This window comes from Lampetra planeri, chromosome 17 (assembly GCF_965212315.1).
Source record: "Lampetra planeri chromosome 17, kcLamPlan1.2.h2, whole genome shotgun sequence".
In the NCBI taxonomy this organism is placed as follows: domain Eukaryota; kingdom Metazoa; phylum Chordata; class Hyperoartia; order Petromyzontiformes; family Petromyzontidae; genus Lampetra; species Lampetra planeri.
Genome location: NC_136123.1, coordinates 9882794 through 9897539, shown reverse-complemented (window position 1 = coordinate 9897539; position 14746 = coordinate 9882794). Strand labels below are relative to the sequence as shown.

The window sequence follows — 14746 nt, the reverse complement described above, 5'->3', positions numbered from 1 at the left end:
TCTTCGCCAAAGCAAACGCGCTACGCCGAATTAACTTACAAAAATCAAGAGCTGAAGGTGACTCCTGGGTGGCTGTCGGTGGTTGCGGGGGACAGTCGGAGGGGGGCAGGCGGCTGCATCGCGAATGCTTGTTAAATCGGCCGTTGCATCTGGCTGGATGGCAATGCGGCCGAAGCGCTCCGGTTTACGAACGGAAAGGTTCGCTCGCGTTCAAACGCTGAACTTGCCAGCTTGATATGGACATCAACAATGTTCGGCCTAGTATAGACTGCCTCCTGCCATTGGAGTGTGGAATGTCCACTTCTCGCTCGGTCCTTCCAATATAAGCAGGTGCTGCTCCATGCGTGCTTGAACGGGGGGGGGGGGGAGGAGATTCTGACCTTTCTTAGGTCCGGCGTGCTGTGCATGAAAAGCATCGTGCGCCATCCAGAGCTATATCGAGTAACGTTCAAAAGGTCACCGTGTTTTCCCCAGTCAATCGAGTGTGGGGTGATGCCTGCTCTGTTACTGCCCTGAACCAGTGGTAGAATCCCACATTTCCATGGCAGGGGCCACTCTCTCCTCTCCATATAATCACCACTCATAGTAACTGATACTTGCTTTAAGAAGAGACCCACGTGCGAACGCAGGCTTAAACCTAAAGACACGTGATCTTCATCAGCCATGGGTCAATCCACTGCTGGATGAAGGCCTCGTCGACCTGTCACCATCCCTCAGTCTTGCGATGTAACAATCCATCCTGTACCCGCACACGACCTGATTGGATCGCTGCAGCTCAGCGGGCGATGTTTTTTCGGGAGCGTTCCCTCTTCAAACGATGCGTGCTGCACAATCCCACTAACTTCTCAAACTAGTCGGTCTCTCAGCATAACCCCATACCCAGCAATGTAGACTCATTCTCAGCAATTCAATGAATACCACTGTTTGAGATGTCTGTACATTGGTAATTCTATGGATGGACTGTTCTCTGCCACGAGGATGTGGACTTTCCACCAAGTGAAGACGTGTGCAACCCCAACGATGGTTTCGGAGGAGGGAAAAACCTTGACCTCAACCTCATGACCTGAGCTAACATTTGTCTCGCCGCGTGTCACGCTCTGTCTGGTTGCAGGGACGGATCTGCAGAAAAGCGAGCAAGGCCAAGAAGGCGTTCACGAGGAAAGAGGCGGAGGCGACGTTCAAGAGCCTGGTGAAAACTCACGAAAAATATGGCTGGGTGACGCCGCCGTCTTCGGAGGGATGAGTTCGACACCCCCCATCTCCCCCCCCCACCCCCCCGGTGCCGTCGCCCTCCCGACCTCCATCCTGAAAGTCCCCACCCTCATGTCTACCCAGTGGTCCTTCTCTTTTTACTCCATGGTTCGGCGGAGGCTCCACGTGTACCAGTTATTGAGCCCATTGCCATTGCCTGGGCCCATTTGTGAAATTGCGAGGAGTGAGGAAATTCTACTGAGGGGGGGGGGGAGCTGTGAGGTGAAAATGTGCAAATCCCCCGCTCCGTTTGATGTCTCGACTGGCCGCCATTCACTTTCGTGCAGATTTTTTTTCGAGGGGTTGTTGCTCGCGCGCATTGCGTTCACTGGTCAGGTGACCCTCGGCATTCCACTGCATCGAAGTGGCTTCCTTGGCGTTCCGTAGCACCTTGTAATGCAATGATCCTCACAGCAAGCTGCACGGCTGGAAGCGCCAATTGAGCCGTTGGAATGGAAGTTACAATGCAAACGTGCCGTTTAAGGAGATCGAAATAGGTATCTACGGAAGTGGATGGAGGTTGTCCATATGCCGCATCAATCTCGTGAGGTTTTTTTGTCGTTGTATTGTTTTGCCTTGCATTTGTCAAGTGGGTTTGGTCTTTCAAAAAGTCCCCAGTGCGTTTTCAAAGCTTGAATTTAAACTGAAAGGAAGTGATGGTTTAAGTCACGTGCATTTTCTTAGCCAATCAGAGCTGTGGAGGTTTGTGTTGTCATGGAAACTGAACTTAAAATAGCAGCAGAGGTCAAGATGCCTCTGATCAGATCCCAGGAAAGTGCAATATTTCCGTGGGGTAAAGCAAAACACAAGCTAGTTAACTCGTTAAAACACTACCATGGCAATTCTCACGCGACGCACATTGTCACTGACCGTTACGTCTATTTCGGCGACTGTGACCCTTGCAGATATCATTCTTTTAAGCGTGTAATTTATTGTGTGACATTTGCCAAGTCAGGCTTGTTTTGGTGGGAGATACGTTGTCCCTCGTGATATGCTCTGACCTACAGAGTGAATTTGCCAGAATATTTATTTTGATCCAATTTGCACGCCACATTTGAGGCAAACGAAAAGCAGGAGTATATTATCGCGATGGCTGTTGTTTTAAGGTTGTAAATAATTTATCTGTACGTTTTCTATAGAGATGTAAGCAACACGGTCTATAATTAATACGAACGTAACATATTGAATTACACGACTATATATAAAGTATTGCGCAACTGCAGAATCCTTAGTAATAAGCTGTAAATTTTTATTGGATCCCAATACCAACACCCAATAGCCTCTATTCAGATGTGCAGAAGACTTGTTATTCGATACAAATCTGCGATACCCAAGCTGGGTGAAATTTTCAGCTGCATATACTGTTACAATATGACGTCAGATGATGATGATGCGTGTCACGGTTGGCTGGAGGTGATGTTGCTATCGTATGCCTCGACAAACGAGAGCCGTTTCATTCAAAGTAGCATTGTAGACATCGTGCGTCGATGCACTCTCAATGCATTATCCTTTCATTAACGAGGGTAAAAGCCCACGGATTCATTACCACTTTTGCAAGAGTTCCTGGTTAATTGTAGTTGCATGTGGGAAGTGACTTTTTGCAATTTAGGTGCAGAAACATATTTAAGTGTGGCTTTGTTTTAGCATCGTCACAGATTAATCGTATACTTTAAATCCACGGGTGCTTTTTAAGCATCCATGTCATAGCAAATGGCTATGTTCATCAATTCCCTGCAAAAAAAACATTCCAGTAATCACCTGGCACCTGTGGTGGGATTCGAACCATCGAGTCTGTGTGAACGCTCGCCACTGAGCGAGCGTTCTGATCATGAGACCATAATCAGCCGGTGTCATGAAACAGAAAATTAGGTCCCTGATCCGCCCCGAATATCCCGACGTGGCTGCCATTTTAACTGAAATGTTCTCGGTTAATGAACGGTTTTATTCAGCAGGGGGCAGCCCTGAAACCCGACACAGCTCGTGTGTGGTGCTGACTCAGTTCCGCCCTTGTCGTCATTGTCTGCCACTCGTTTCAGTGACTCGCTAACGTATTGTCAACTCTAGATCCCAGGCGGTTGTGGTGCGCGCCGGTAATCCAACAGTGTGGAGGCAGCGAGGGTTGGTGGATTGTGAAACTCCCTTCCCGTGGGGATTGAGGAGCCATACCCCGGCTCGCCAGAAGAAGGCAGTACAGCAAGTGGACGATTTGCCATCAGTTTCCATCTGTACGGGGGATGGTATTGCCCCCCCCCCCTTAAGTGCTTGAGTTGTCTCCGGGTTGCTACGGGTTCCTTCCGCTTATATGAAGACTCCTTAATTGTTTGAAAATATCTTAAAATACAAAAAATGTATCGGGACCCTCCTGAAAAACAAAGAGAGTGGCTCTCCTGGATAAAAAAGGAAATAACTTTTGTTATTATACTCACAATGTTAATTTGCGCAGTGGCAAAATCCCATGATGCAGTTGTTCAACGGCAGGGTTTGTGGATCCGTGCAGATTGCACGCGTCATCCTCAAGTGAACCCACGTTTCTGGGTGGTGTGTGTTTCCCCGGGCACTTCCGTTCCCTTTCAAAACACTCGTTCGAAAATATGGGCAAACATGCAAAATGCAGGACACTCTTCAGACTTGGAGCCTTTCCCGGATTAATTGGGGAATAATTATTAACATGACGTTTTCAGTCTGTGAGACTGGTAGATGGCAATATTGTTAATGGCAAAAGGTTACATTTAGTGTTCATATTCTTTGGTTCTTTCGGTAACGGTACGTAGATAGAAAATAAAAATGTACAACAAAAAACCCACGACGTTTCGATCGCAACACAAGCGGTCGTCATCAGGGAAAAGGGGGGGGGTTAGCCTCCAAAGGCAAACTTTATAAAGGTTTACAGATGGGCATAGTCCAAGTGTGTCGGCAGCATGAGCGGAGCAGCTAATGTTAATGTAGGAGAAGACAACGGGGGGGAGAGAGAGAGGGGGTAGAGATAAGGGGAGTTTGCCTTTGGAGGCTAACCCCCCCCCCCCCTTTTCCTGATGACGACCGCTTGTGTTGCGATCGAAACGTCGTGGGTTTTATTTTCATTTTCTATCTCCGTGACTTTACCGAAAGAACCGAATAATATGAAGTCCTGCAGTCACGAAAGTTTTAAGTAAAAATGTGCATTTATTTTATTATTTATTATTTGTGTTGTGCGCAGTTACTGCCATGTATACCGATTAAAGCTGCACAGACAGCTGCTTTCCCAGTCGGTTTGGCTTGGATCTCACTACAGACTGTCCGATCGCAGAGACGATATGAAATTCCATGGAAAGGAGTGGTTTAAACAATGGGAATTGTTTTATGATTGCTTCTACGTATCGTTGTGTCTGCGGTGAACTGTGGTATATATGGAAGGATAGAAGATAATGGAGTTTGGCTTTCTGTAACAAATTCCAAAAAACATAATTTGTTCCATGCGTCTTGTCTGAAAAATGTACCGAATTTATATTCAAATATGTATCTGGGGCAAGTGTACCGGGTGTTGCTATGTCACAAGTAAAAACAATTCTTTACGCGCTCTTTGAGGGCACCAACATTTTTGTTTTAAACTCTCCAATTGGTGAAGTTGCCGTGTGTTGTCATATTGCTCACGAGTCCTGTAACACACACACACAGCCCTCCATCGTTCATTACAGGAAAGATCCTCTTATCTGCAGTGACGTGGGGGACAGAGATCATGGATTCGGTTCGCGAAACATTTGCACATTATTGGAATCCGTTACTTTACGCAGGACGGGGAGGTGGGGGAATCGCACAAATAAAAATAGGGGAGCTGAAAATAGGACTTTTTGAGACCCTACTGATATTGCAATTTTAAATAGTTGTCGCGGATAAGAGTTCTAACGTATCATTTTGATTTGAATCTTTCGTGACTGCGGGAACCCATATTCTTTGGTTATTTCCGTAAAGTCACGTAGGTAGAAAAAATAATAGATCACGTTTCGATCGCCACACAAGCAATCGTCCCACCTGAAGACGATTTCTTGTGCGGGCGATCGAAACGTCGTGATCTATTTATTTTTTCTACCGTATCGTTGTATTTTTAATTCAAGGCTGCTCCCTGTAAAATGAGTTGTGCAACAGTGCTAATCTCTGTTGCAGCGTCGAGGCGTGCTGTAAATTCCACATTTCCACAGTTGGACTCAGACCTCGTATTTCATTCCAAACATAGTTGTGTTGCCTGCACATGTGCCAACAATTACAACCCAATTGTGTTCTTGGTAATTTAATGAAGCAAAAAAAAACCGTTCATCTGGAACCCCTCCAGACAGTAGAACATTGTGTTTCGTCAGGGAACAGCCCTGGAAGATGACGCCACAACTGCCGTCGCTTACATAGGCTTCACAAACCCAACACGAGACGATAGTACTCCTTTAAATTATTGGGGAAAAAAGTGGTTCACCACCTAGCGGTCATGTAATATATTTGTGAAATGTAAAGCAATCTTGCTGGGCTGGGGCAAATAAAGTAGTAAAGTGAGAAACCTAAATTATTTTAAATGGATTACTACTGCAGTTGTTGGTGACCAGGCCGAGACCATCTGACTCGCTATACTGGAGGACCTGGTTTAATGACGACTGCCCGAATATTCCATCCAGAGTCTTAGTGGTGCTGGCTCACTGCTCAGACGCAGCCATTGGGAATGCCATACACCACCTGGCCACCCTTAGTCAACTATCCCACTTGGTTGTCTTGAAATATTGGTAATTTTTTTAAAACAAACTTTATCTTAATGATATGAAGTAGATCTTTGTTTGTTAATTCTCTGTCCCGCGACCTACAGCAGAACAACCCATCACATAGTGCAGTCCGTGTCATGATATACATTATGCCTTGTTGAAGACGAAGTTGAATTAAACTGGAGCCGTGTATATGCTGCACATTTGTGCAATGATTAGATATCACAACACTTCAGAATCTTGTTTTGAAATGTGGATTCAAACCCAGTTTCTCAGAATTCCTGGCTCAGAATCTGGCCCATAAACCGTCCTGGCTTATGAATAGTCCCCATAAGCAATTAATACGGAAATATCTAAACAAATATAGTTATGCTAGTTATAAAAAAAATAACTCTACTAAGCGAATCTTATCTATCCAACAACTTGACACATTGAAGGCACTTACTGCTGTCGGATAAAATACAAAGTGCCATTTGTATGGAGCTTAGTGGCTAGGTATTATTTCATTTTAATTGTCATTAAGTTGCATTGTAACTAGTAAGTGTTATCTGTACGTGTAAGTTGCCTGCCTAATGTGTGACGCCAAGAAATGTAAAAAAAAAATGATAAAAAAACGATTTAAAAAAATAATATATTTAAAAAAAGTTACAAAAAATTGGCCGGATCGCTGCCACGTTTTTGTCCACACCACAGTCGTTTTTGCTGAAAGACATTTAAAGAGGCAGCCTATACATATATATGTATATTATGGACACATTGCTTTGATGCTGTGATGGTGGCGAACGCGTCTCCCCCTGCGACCGTAGTGCTTCGAGTCGTCCTGTCTTTGTGTCGTGTCTCCCTCTTGGCTGCATCCATGGATTTACATGCTGCATATCGAACTTGGGAACGCACGTGCGCGTGTGTGTGCCCGCATCGTGTGTTATTTCATTGCCACAGAGGATGTTTTAAATAAAGGTCTTTTATCACGAGCAGAGCCTGTTTGGAGTATTGCTTATTCTTGCATTACATTTTGACTTGACTTTCGTGACTGCAGGAACTCATATTCTTTGGTTCTTTCGGTAAAGTCACGAAGATAGAAAAAAAGAAATAAAGTGAATAAAAAATTAAAAATACTGTAGCCTGGTTCTTAATCGGAGTGAGTGTACTGGCAGTCTATAATGTAGACTAGCCTGAAAAATAAGAAAAAAAAATCCCACTTCCTGATAACGACCGCTTGTGTTGCGATTGAAACCTCTTGGCTTTTTGTTAATTTTATTATTTTATTATTTTTAAGGCTACAGTCTACATTATAGACTGCCAGTACACTCACAAAACGCAATAACCAGGCTACAGTCGACATAGTCTGCCAGTACACTCATTCCGATTAAGAACCAGGCTACAGTATTTTAAAAGTTATTTATATTTTTCTATTTACGTGACTTTACCGAAATAACCAAAGACAATTCTTGCATTGTTTAATCTGGGAATGCAGGCATGTTCAAAGCCAGTCGAGTGGGTGGTTTGTACGTTTAATTTCAGTCTAATAATTGGAAAGAGCAACTGACCCTGCATGCACACGGGCAAGACACACAGCAGCAGGCAAGGAACCAAGCCTGCTGCTATGCCCCTTTATTGAACAGAGGGGAAAAAGACATGCATGAGCATTCTTGATTTGAAGCTTTCGTGACTGCAGAAATCCATACTCTTTGGTTCTATCGGTAAAGCCATGTAGGTATAAACTAAAATAAATCACGACGTTTCGGGCGCAACACAAGCGCCCGTCATCAGGTGGCAAAGCATGGTCTGCTGCTGATGCAGACTGTTTTAAAAGGTTTGAAATGGGTGTAGCCCAAGGGTCATAAAGAAGTGGCCGGGGCTAGTGATGTTAATGTGAGAAATTAGTAAGATAGGAGAGCGGTCTCCTCGACGAGGGCACGGAAGTGGCTATGTTAATGAGAGATTAGCATGATTTTAATGTGAGAAATTAGCATGTAACTCTAAGCTAGGAAAGCGGCCTCCTCGACTTCTTTATGACCCTTGGGCTACACCCATTTCAAACCTTTTAAAACGGTCTGCCTCAGCAGCAGACCATGCTTTCCCACCTGATGACGGACGCTTGTGTTGCGCCCGAAACGTGGTGATTTATTTTATACCTACGTGACTTTACCGAAAGAACCAAACAGTATGCATGAGCATCCCTATTAATTCCAAGCAGCTCAATTGCTTCACAGCTGGCTTTATAGAGCCAGACACTTGCGTAATGATCCATGCGGAGCCCGGCGCAAATTGGTGTCGCATGCGGTAGAAAAACTCACGTCGTTCCGACGATGCATGTGTGGTCATCACGTAATTCAACGTTGCGTCTCCGCCAACAAAAATTGGAGCTACAAAAGTTGCGGCAGCCTCAGGTGGCACCGACAATTGAATTAAAGACGTTCAACATTCGGTTCAGTTCATTTATGAGGTATAGCCCTGTGAGCCATTCCGCATACATCATTCACTACATTCATCTCACGTCTTCACTGACGGCGAACATACGGGCTAATTATTCCCATGACGAGCACATGCCTCTTGCGAAACTACTTTATTTAGTCTGAAACATTAAATACAATGTCGTTTATATATTTTAATATGGACGTAGTTTCCCCCCCCCCCCGCCCATATTTAATCTTTCTCTATGACCTGCCCGCACCAAACTATGTGAGGTTATACCTCGCTAAAGATACACGCGCATCGCCACAAAACAAATAATGCTGTCATTACAAGTTTACAACAACAGTAGCCACAGCAATGCGGACGGAACAGGTCCGCGGGTGTCTCGAGCTGTCTCAGGACTGCTCAGATTAATGTTGATGGTGACCTAAGTCGAACAAAAGTGACCTAAGTCGAACAAAGGGGACCACGGCGCAGTTCTTCAAGAACTGCTGGTGATGGGTGCCAGGGTGGCGAGATATTAACTATCTCAAACTTGTATTTAAGGGCTTGCCTCTTGGATTTTTTCCTCACTTAATATAGTAAATTCAGCTGTGACGGTCCCACCTGATGACGGAGACTTGTGTTGCCTCCGAAACGTCGTGATTTATTATTTTATTTCTATTATTATTTCTATTATTTTGTTATTTTTTTATTTTTACCTACGTGACTTTACCGAAAAAAACTATATTTTGTTATTTTTTATTTTTACCTACGTGACTTTACCGAAAAAACCTAAGAGTATGAATCCTTGCAGTCACGAAAGCTTCAAATCTAGAATGAAAGAACCATCTCGCCTGGTGTACAGGAGGTCGTGGGTTCGAACCCGACTGACGCCTGTTTATTTGGAGTTTGCATGATCTCCCGGTGGTCGCGTGGATTTTTTTCTCCGGGTCCTCCAGTTTTCCCCTCCACATTTTGAAATCAACATGCGTTGAGAGTAATCTAGAATGGAAGCTTTCGTGATTGCAGGAATGACTGTACTTATTGCTTCTTTCGGTAAAGTCACGTATGTGAAAAGAAAATGAAATTCACGACGTTTCGAACGCAACACAAGCGCTCGTCATCAGGCGAAAATGGGGCAAAACACAGCGAGGGAACACACACAAAGGGACATGGCACACAGCACACCGAGAACGGCAAACTGCACAGAGGCAAATACAGCAAGAAGATGGGAAACATAATGCGATGCAAACCAGTCGGTCAACAACACAGTTAGACACTAAACATGGTTGACCACGTACAGTATTTCAAAACACTGCGTTGAGAGTATTTGGCTGATATAAATGTCCACGTGATACGTCTCTTCGCTGAGCTGTCATTTGTGGACAGGTGGCTTCTAAAAAAGAGCGATTTCGCTCAGTGCGCCTGACCTGGTAAAATAAAAAAAATAGTTTAGTGTTTTGCTTTGCACGTAGAGGGCTGTGACTTTTTTTAACACGTCATTGTTCTTCTGTGAAATGCAGTTGAAGGTCGCTGTTGTGAAATTGAAACGTTAGCCAAGGCGACGCGGGTGGTGGGCGTCATCTGATTACACTGTGTAACAATTTGTGTTGTTCCGGGGTAGTAAGTGTTGTTTGCTCATTGCTTATGCCTCATTTTTGTATTACTTTAGTATATAAATACATGTTAATTTTGATTCATGTGTAGTTTTTTTCTGACTTTATATGAACAAAAATACACAAATTCGCCAGTTTTCTCATTGAAAATAGGTACATTTCAAAATATCACTGTGCTGGTCACAAAAGCAAAGTTTGTGAGGAATAATAGCCATTTTCTTTACTTTTCAGGCATAGGGGCCGTCCATAAATGACGTCACGCGATTTTGGACGATTTTTGACCCCTCCCCCACTTGTCACACGGCATCACAAAAAGTCAGACCCCCCTCAAATATGACGTCACAAAGCTCTGCCCCCCCCCCAAAACCCTATTTCCATTTTGAAATAAAACATGCTTCAAATCGCTTTAAACTATTGTCATTGTAGTGCGTATTTAATGTGGCGCTGCACTCTGATGTTGTAGGAGAAAACATTTATTAAAAAGTCTATTTAATTAAGTAGAACGTGTTGTCTATATTTATTTAAAGTTGCGCATTTTGATGTGACGTCACATTTCTCAACCCCCCCCCTCTCGTCACACATAGTCACAAATGTCTGACCACCCCCCCTAGGTGCGTGACGTCATTTATGGACGGCCCCATAAGCAATTACAAAACAAAAATTGTGTGACATCGTGTTATCGCAGCAGCAAGCCACGTCACTTCCATTCCCGTAACCCGCACCATCTTCACTTCAAACGTAATCGCCATGACGTCGTCGCCAAGTGCCTCACCTGACAGGTGTGCATTGTGTCACGCACCGTCACGGGTGCCACGGTGGCTAGGAGATGTTAACTGTCTCGCCTGGTATACAGGAGGTTCGTGGGGTCGATCCCGATCCCGACCCTGACACCTCCTGTATATTTGGAGTTGTCGTCTCTCTCTTCCCGTGGTCACGTGGATTTTTCTCCTCGTGCTCTGTTCTTTTTTTTCTCCTCCACACTTAGACACATGCGTTGAGAATGTTTGGCTGCTGTACATTTCCACATGGTAAGCCACTTCGTTGAGCAATCATTCGTGGCCAGGTCGCATCTGAAAAATAGCTAATAGCCAGAGGTGTGGACTCGAGTCATGTGACTTGGACTCGAGTCAGACTCGAGTCATGAATTTGATGACTTGCGACTCGACTTGGACTTGCATAACAATGACTTTGTCCCACCTCTGCTAATAGCTCAGTGGGCCTTACCTGGTAAAATAAAAAATAAAGTTTATAATTGTAAATAGGTCAAGCCCCACTCTTATCGTGTTTTTTGTACCGTTTGTTGCTGTAACCTTCTAACCCGCCTCTAGTAGACGACTGTGAAAAATATATTTATACTTCACGGATTCCTCCAGTATACATAAATATTCCGATTCTGACAGAGCGTGCCTCGACGATGACGCAAGAATTTGGCTCCAGAGAGATGTGGCACGAACTTGAGCATATTGGCACAAAGTGGAAAGAAACGACGAAATGTGCAGTGGACACCGACGGGCCACCTGCCCATGGACCGTGAGGATGCTTTGTTCGCTGTCCTTCCCCGCACCTCCGATGAGCACGGTTGGCCACGTACGGTGCGAAAGAAGTTCAACAAGCATACATGGTTAGGGGCCGTCCATAAATCACGTCACGCGATTTTTGACGATTTTTGACCCCCCCCCCCCCTTCGTCACACAGCGTCACAAAAAGTCAGACCCCCCCTCAAATATGACGTCACAAAGCTCTGCCCCCCCCCCCCCCAAAACAAATAAAACATGCTTCAAATCGCTTTAAACTATTGTCATTGAGGTGCGTGTTTAATGTGGCGCTGCACTCTGATGTAGGAGAAAACATTTATCAAAAAGTCTATTTAATTAAGTAAAACGTGTTGTCTATATTTATTCAAAGTTGCGCATTTTGATGGAACGTCACATTTCTCAAACCCCCCCCCCTCGTCACAAATGTCTGACCCATCCCCCCCCCCTAGGTGTGTGACGTCATTTATGGACGGCCCCTTATTACCTGTCACGTGACTCATCCACCTCGTCCATAATAATAATGTTTTTTTTGGGGGGGGGGGGGTTGTTCGATCGCGTAAATACAAATGTGTCGTTAAACTCGCCACCACCCGCCCCTACGCCTCCAATCCACCTCGCTTCAGTTAGGGGCCGTCCATAAATGACGTCACGCACCTGGGGGGGGGGGGGGGTCAGACATTTGTGACGATGTGTGATGAGGGGGGGAGGAGGGGTTTGAGAAATGTGACGTCACATCAAAATGCGCAACTTTAAATAAATATAAACAACACGTTCTAATTAATTAAATAGACGTTTTAATAAATGTTTTCTCCTACAACATCAGAGTGCAGCGCCACATTAAATACGCACTACAATGACAATAGTTTAAAGTTATTTGAAGCATGTTTTAAAAATAAAAATTGGGGGGGGGGGGGCAGAGCTTTGTGACGTCATATTTGAGGGGGGTCTGACTTTTTGTGACGTTGTGTGACGAAGGGGGGGGGGATAAAAAATCTTCCAAAATCGCGTGACGTCATTTATGGACGGCCCCTTAGCAGCCCTGTCACGCAGCCTCTTTCAAATTGTTCCCGTCCATCAAGTGACGTCACACCAGATGTCCCCGCACCGTTCAGTGACGCACGCGCAGGGGAGGGGGGAGGGCACAGCACGTGACCGCGTGACGTCACCACGAAGCTCGCGTCTCCGACAAAGTCAAACCGATCACGAGGCCTCCTTTGCCAGTACCAAAATATACCAATAGGGTTTTCCCCCTTTTTCTGGCAACAAAACTGACACGTTTTGCAAGGAATCATGTTCACATTAACCACAATACTTGCAGTCAAATGCAAACAAAAAACAATACTCTGATCATTTATGCATTGTCCTTGAAACTGATTGGTCCACACCAGAGACAGCTTTTCTTAGAGCCTCGTCTCATATTGGTGTTCGACCAGATGACGCCAAAAGGCGCACAGTTCAAAGACAATGCACTATCAGAGTAATGAGAGCTCGGGGTAACCATCTACATTATAAGGCCTCCTTTGCCAGTACCAAAATATACTAATAGGGTCAAACCCGCGCGTGATGGCGTCATAGCGGTTAAAGCCGTCAAACGACGTCGCAGCGTTTGAAGGGCGCGTGCGTCGTCAATGGATGACGTAGGCGCAACGTTCTCTGCCCGATTGTGACGTCACGCAGACATGAAGGCCCCCCTCCTCCCCCATGCTCAATCCACTGCTGGATGATGTTACTCATAAAGCTGTCACCCACCTGTCTCTTGCCTCTAGATTTGAAGCTTTCGTGACTGCAATGATTCATACTCTTGGGTTTTTTTCGGTAAAGTCACGTAGGTAAAAAAGAATAAGTTAGTTATTTTCGTTTATTATCTTTTTTTTTATAATTTAGTTATTTTCATTTATTATTATTTTATTTTATTATTTTTTACCTACGTGACTTTACCGAAAAAACCTAAGAACATATGTCTCTTGCCTCTTCTCTCGCACTTGCTCCCCCCCCCCCCTCTGGAATGCCCTCCCACCGTCTCTTTTACCCGAGGCATTCGGGGCCATCCATTGAGTAGGTACGCACAAATCTGTCAATAATATTAACGTGTTTAAGCATTAAATAATTAAGTTGTGTACATTGGCCACTTATCTTGCTGAGCTGCGTGATAGCTGCAGTCAGGGGCACGGTGGCACACGAGTGACACCTCTCCCACAGTCCCACTTCTCCTGGCAGGACTTGTTGTCTCACAGCTGAAGACACTCAACTGTGGCTCGATTGAAGGCCAATGTAGACAAATAATTATTATCGAGGCTTCACCCCCCCCCCCCCGTTCCCTATGCGTACATTGTCAGGACACCCCCCCCCCCCTACGCAAGCATACGCATTTGGGTTAACCCCCCCCCTCCACGCGTACGTACTAAATGGATGGCCCCATATTAAAATAACCAAGGTTCTTATATATATTTTTTTGCATTATTGATAACAACCAGCTTACTTATTCGATGTAAACACATTCCTGCGGAGGGAGCTGGTAGGAACGTTAGGTTGCTCGGTCAATGGCCAGGGTCAACGGCCAGGGCGTGGTGTATTCCGCAAATATGCCCGACTGTGAGGGCGGTCACAAGCCGGCGTGAGTAGGTTAAACGTTGAGTTTTATAAGGGCACCACGGGGTGACCAGCCCCTCCCCACCCAGCCCCACCCCTCCCACCCCCCACCCAGCCCCACCCCTCCCACCCCCCACCTCCTCACCCAGCCCCTCCCCACCCTCCCTGCACGACGGACACAATAATCCCCTGTGGGCTGGTGTAACCAGGAGGTTCCTACCAGTACAAATGCCCATATACGAGTTTGTGGCTCGCGTGGCACGCGTTGTGGGTTGACGCTGGACATCGCTGAGGGGACGGGCCAAATTCAACTGAAGATTTGTGTACAAAAAAATATTCATAGCTCATCGGATTCCTCCAGTCTAAATAAACAATTATGATGATTGACATTCGCTTCGCCCTTCCATGGATCTTCGGTTTAAGATTCGTGGCACAGGGTCACATTTACCACTGGAATTCGCCACAGCGACTAATTGGGGAGCTGCTAATGAGAACCTTGGAATCCCAACTTCGGTGTCGTCGCAAACTTGTGCCGCTTTGAGTGTTCAGTTTGTCCTTCCCCCTCAACTCCGCACCTCCGAATAGCAGCACGGTTGGCTACGTACGGAGCGAAATAAGAACAACGTACGGTGACATACAT

General features: G+C 45.4%; 1 protein-coding gene across 2 annotated transcripts in view; it reads left to right on the top strand.

Moving 5' to 3' along the window:
• Positions 1–6940, top strand: part of LOC144723358 (ubiquitin-conjugating enzyme E2Q-like protein 1) — a 30435-nt gene extending 23495 nt beyond the window's left edge. For both annotated transcript variants that reach the window (XM_078602096.1, XM_078602095.1), the window contains one exon: positions 1112–6940. In XM_078602096.1, the coding sequence (XP_078458222.1) occupies positions 1112–1243 (132 nt within the window). In that variant the 3' untranslated portion in view covers positions 1244–6940. The remainder of the gene's footprint in view (positions 1–1111) is intronic.
• Positions 6941–14746: the final 7806 nt, after the last annotated feature.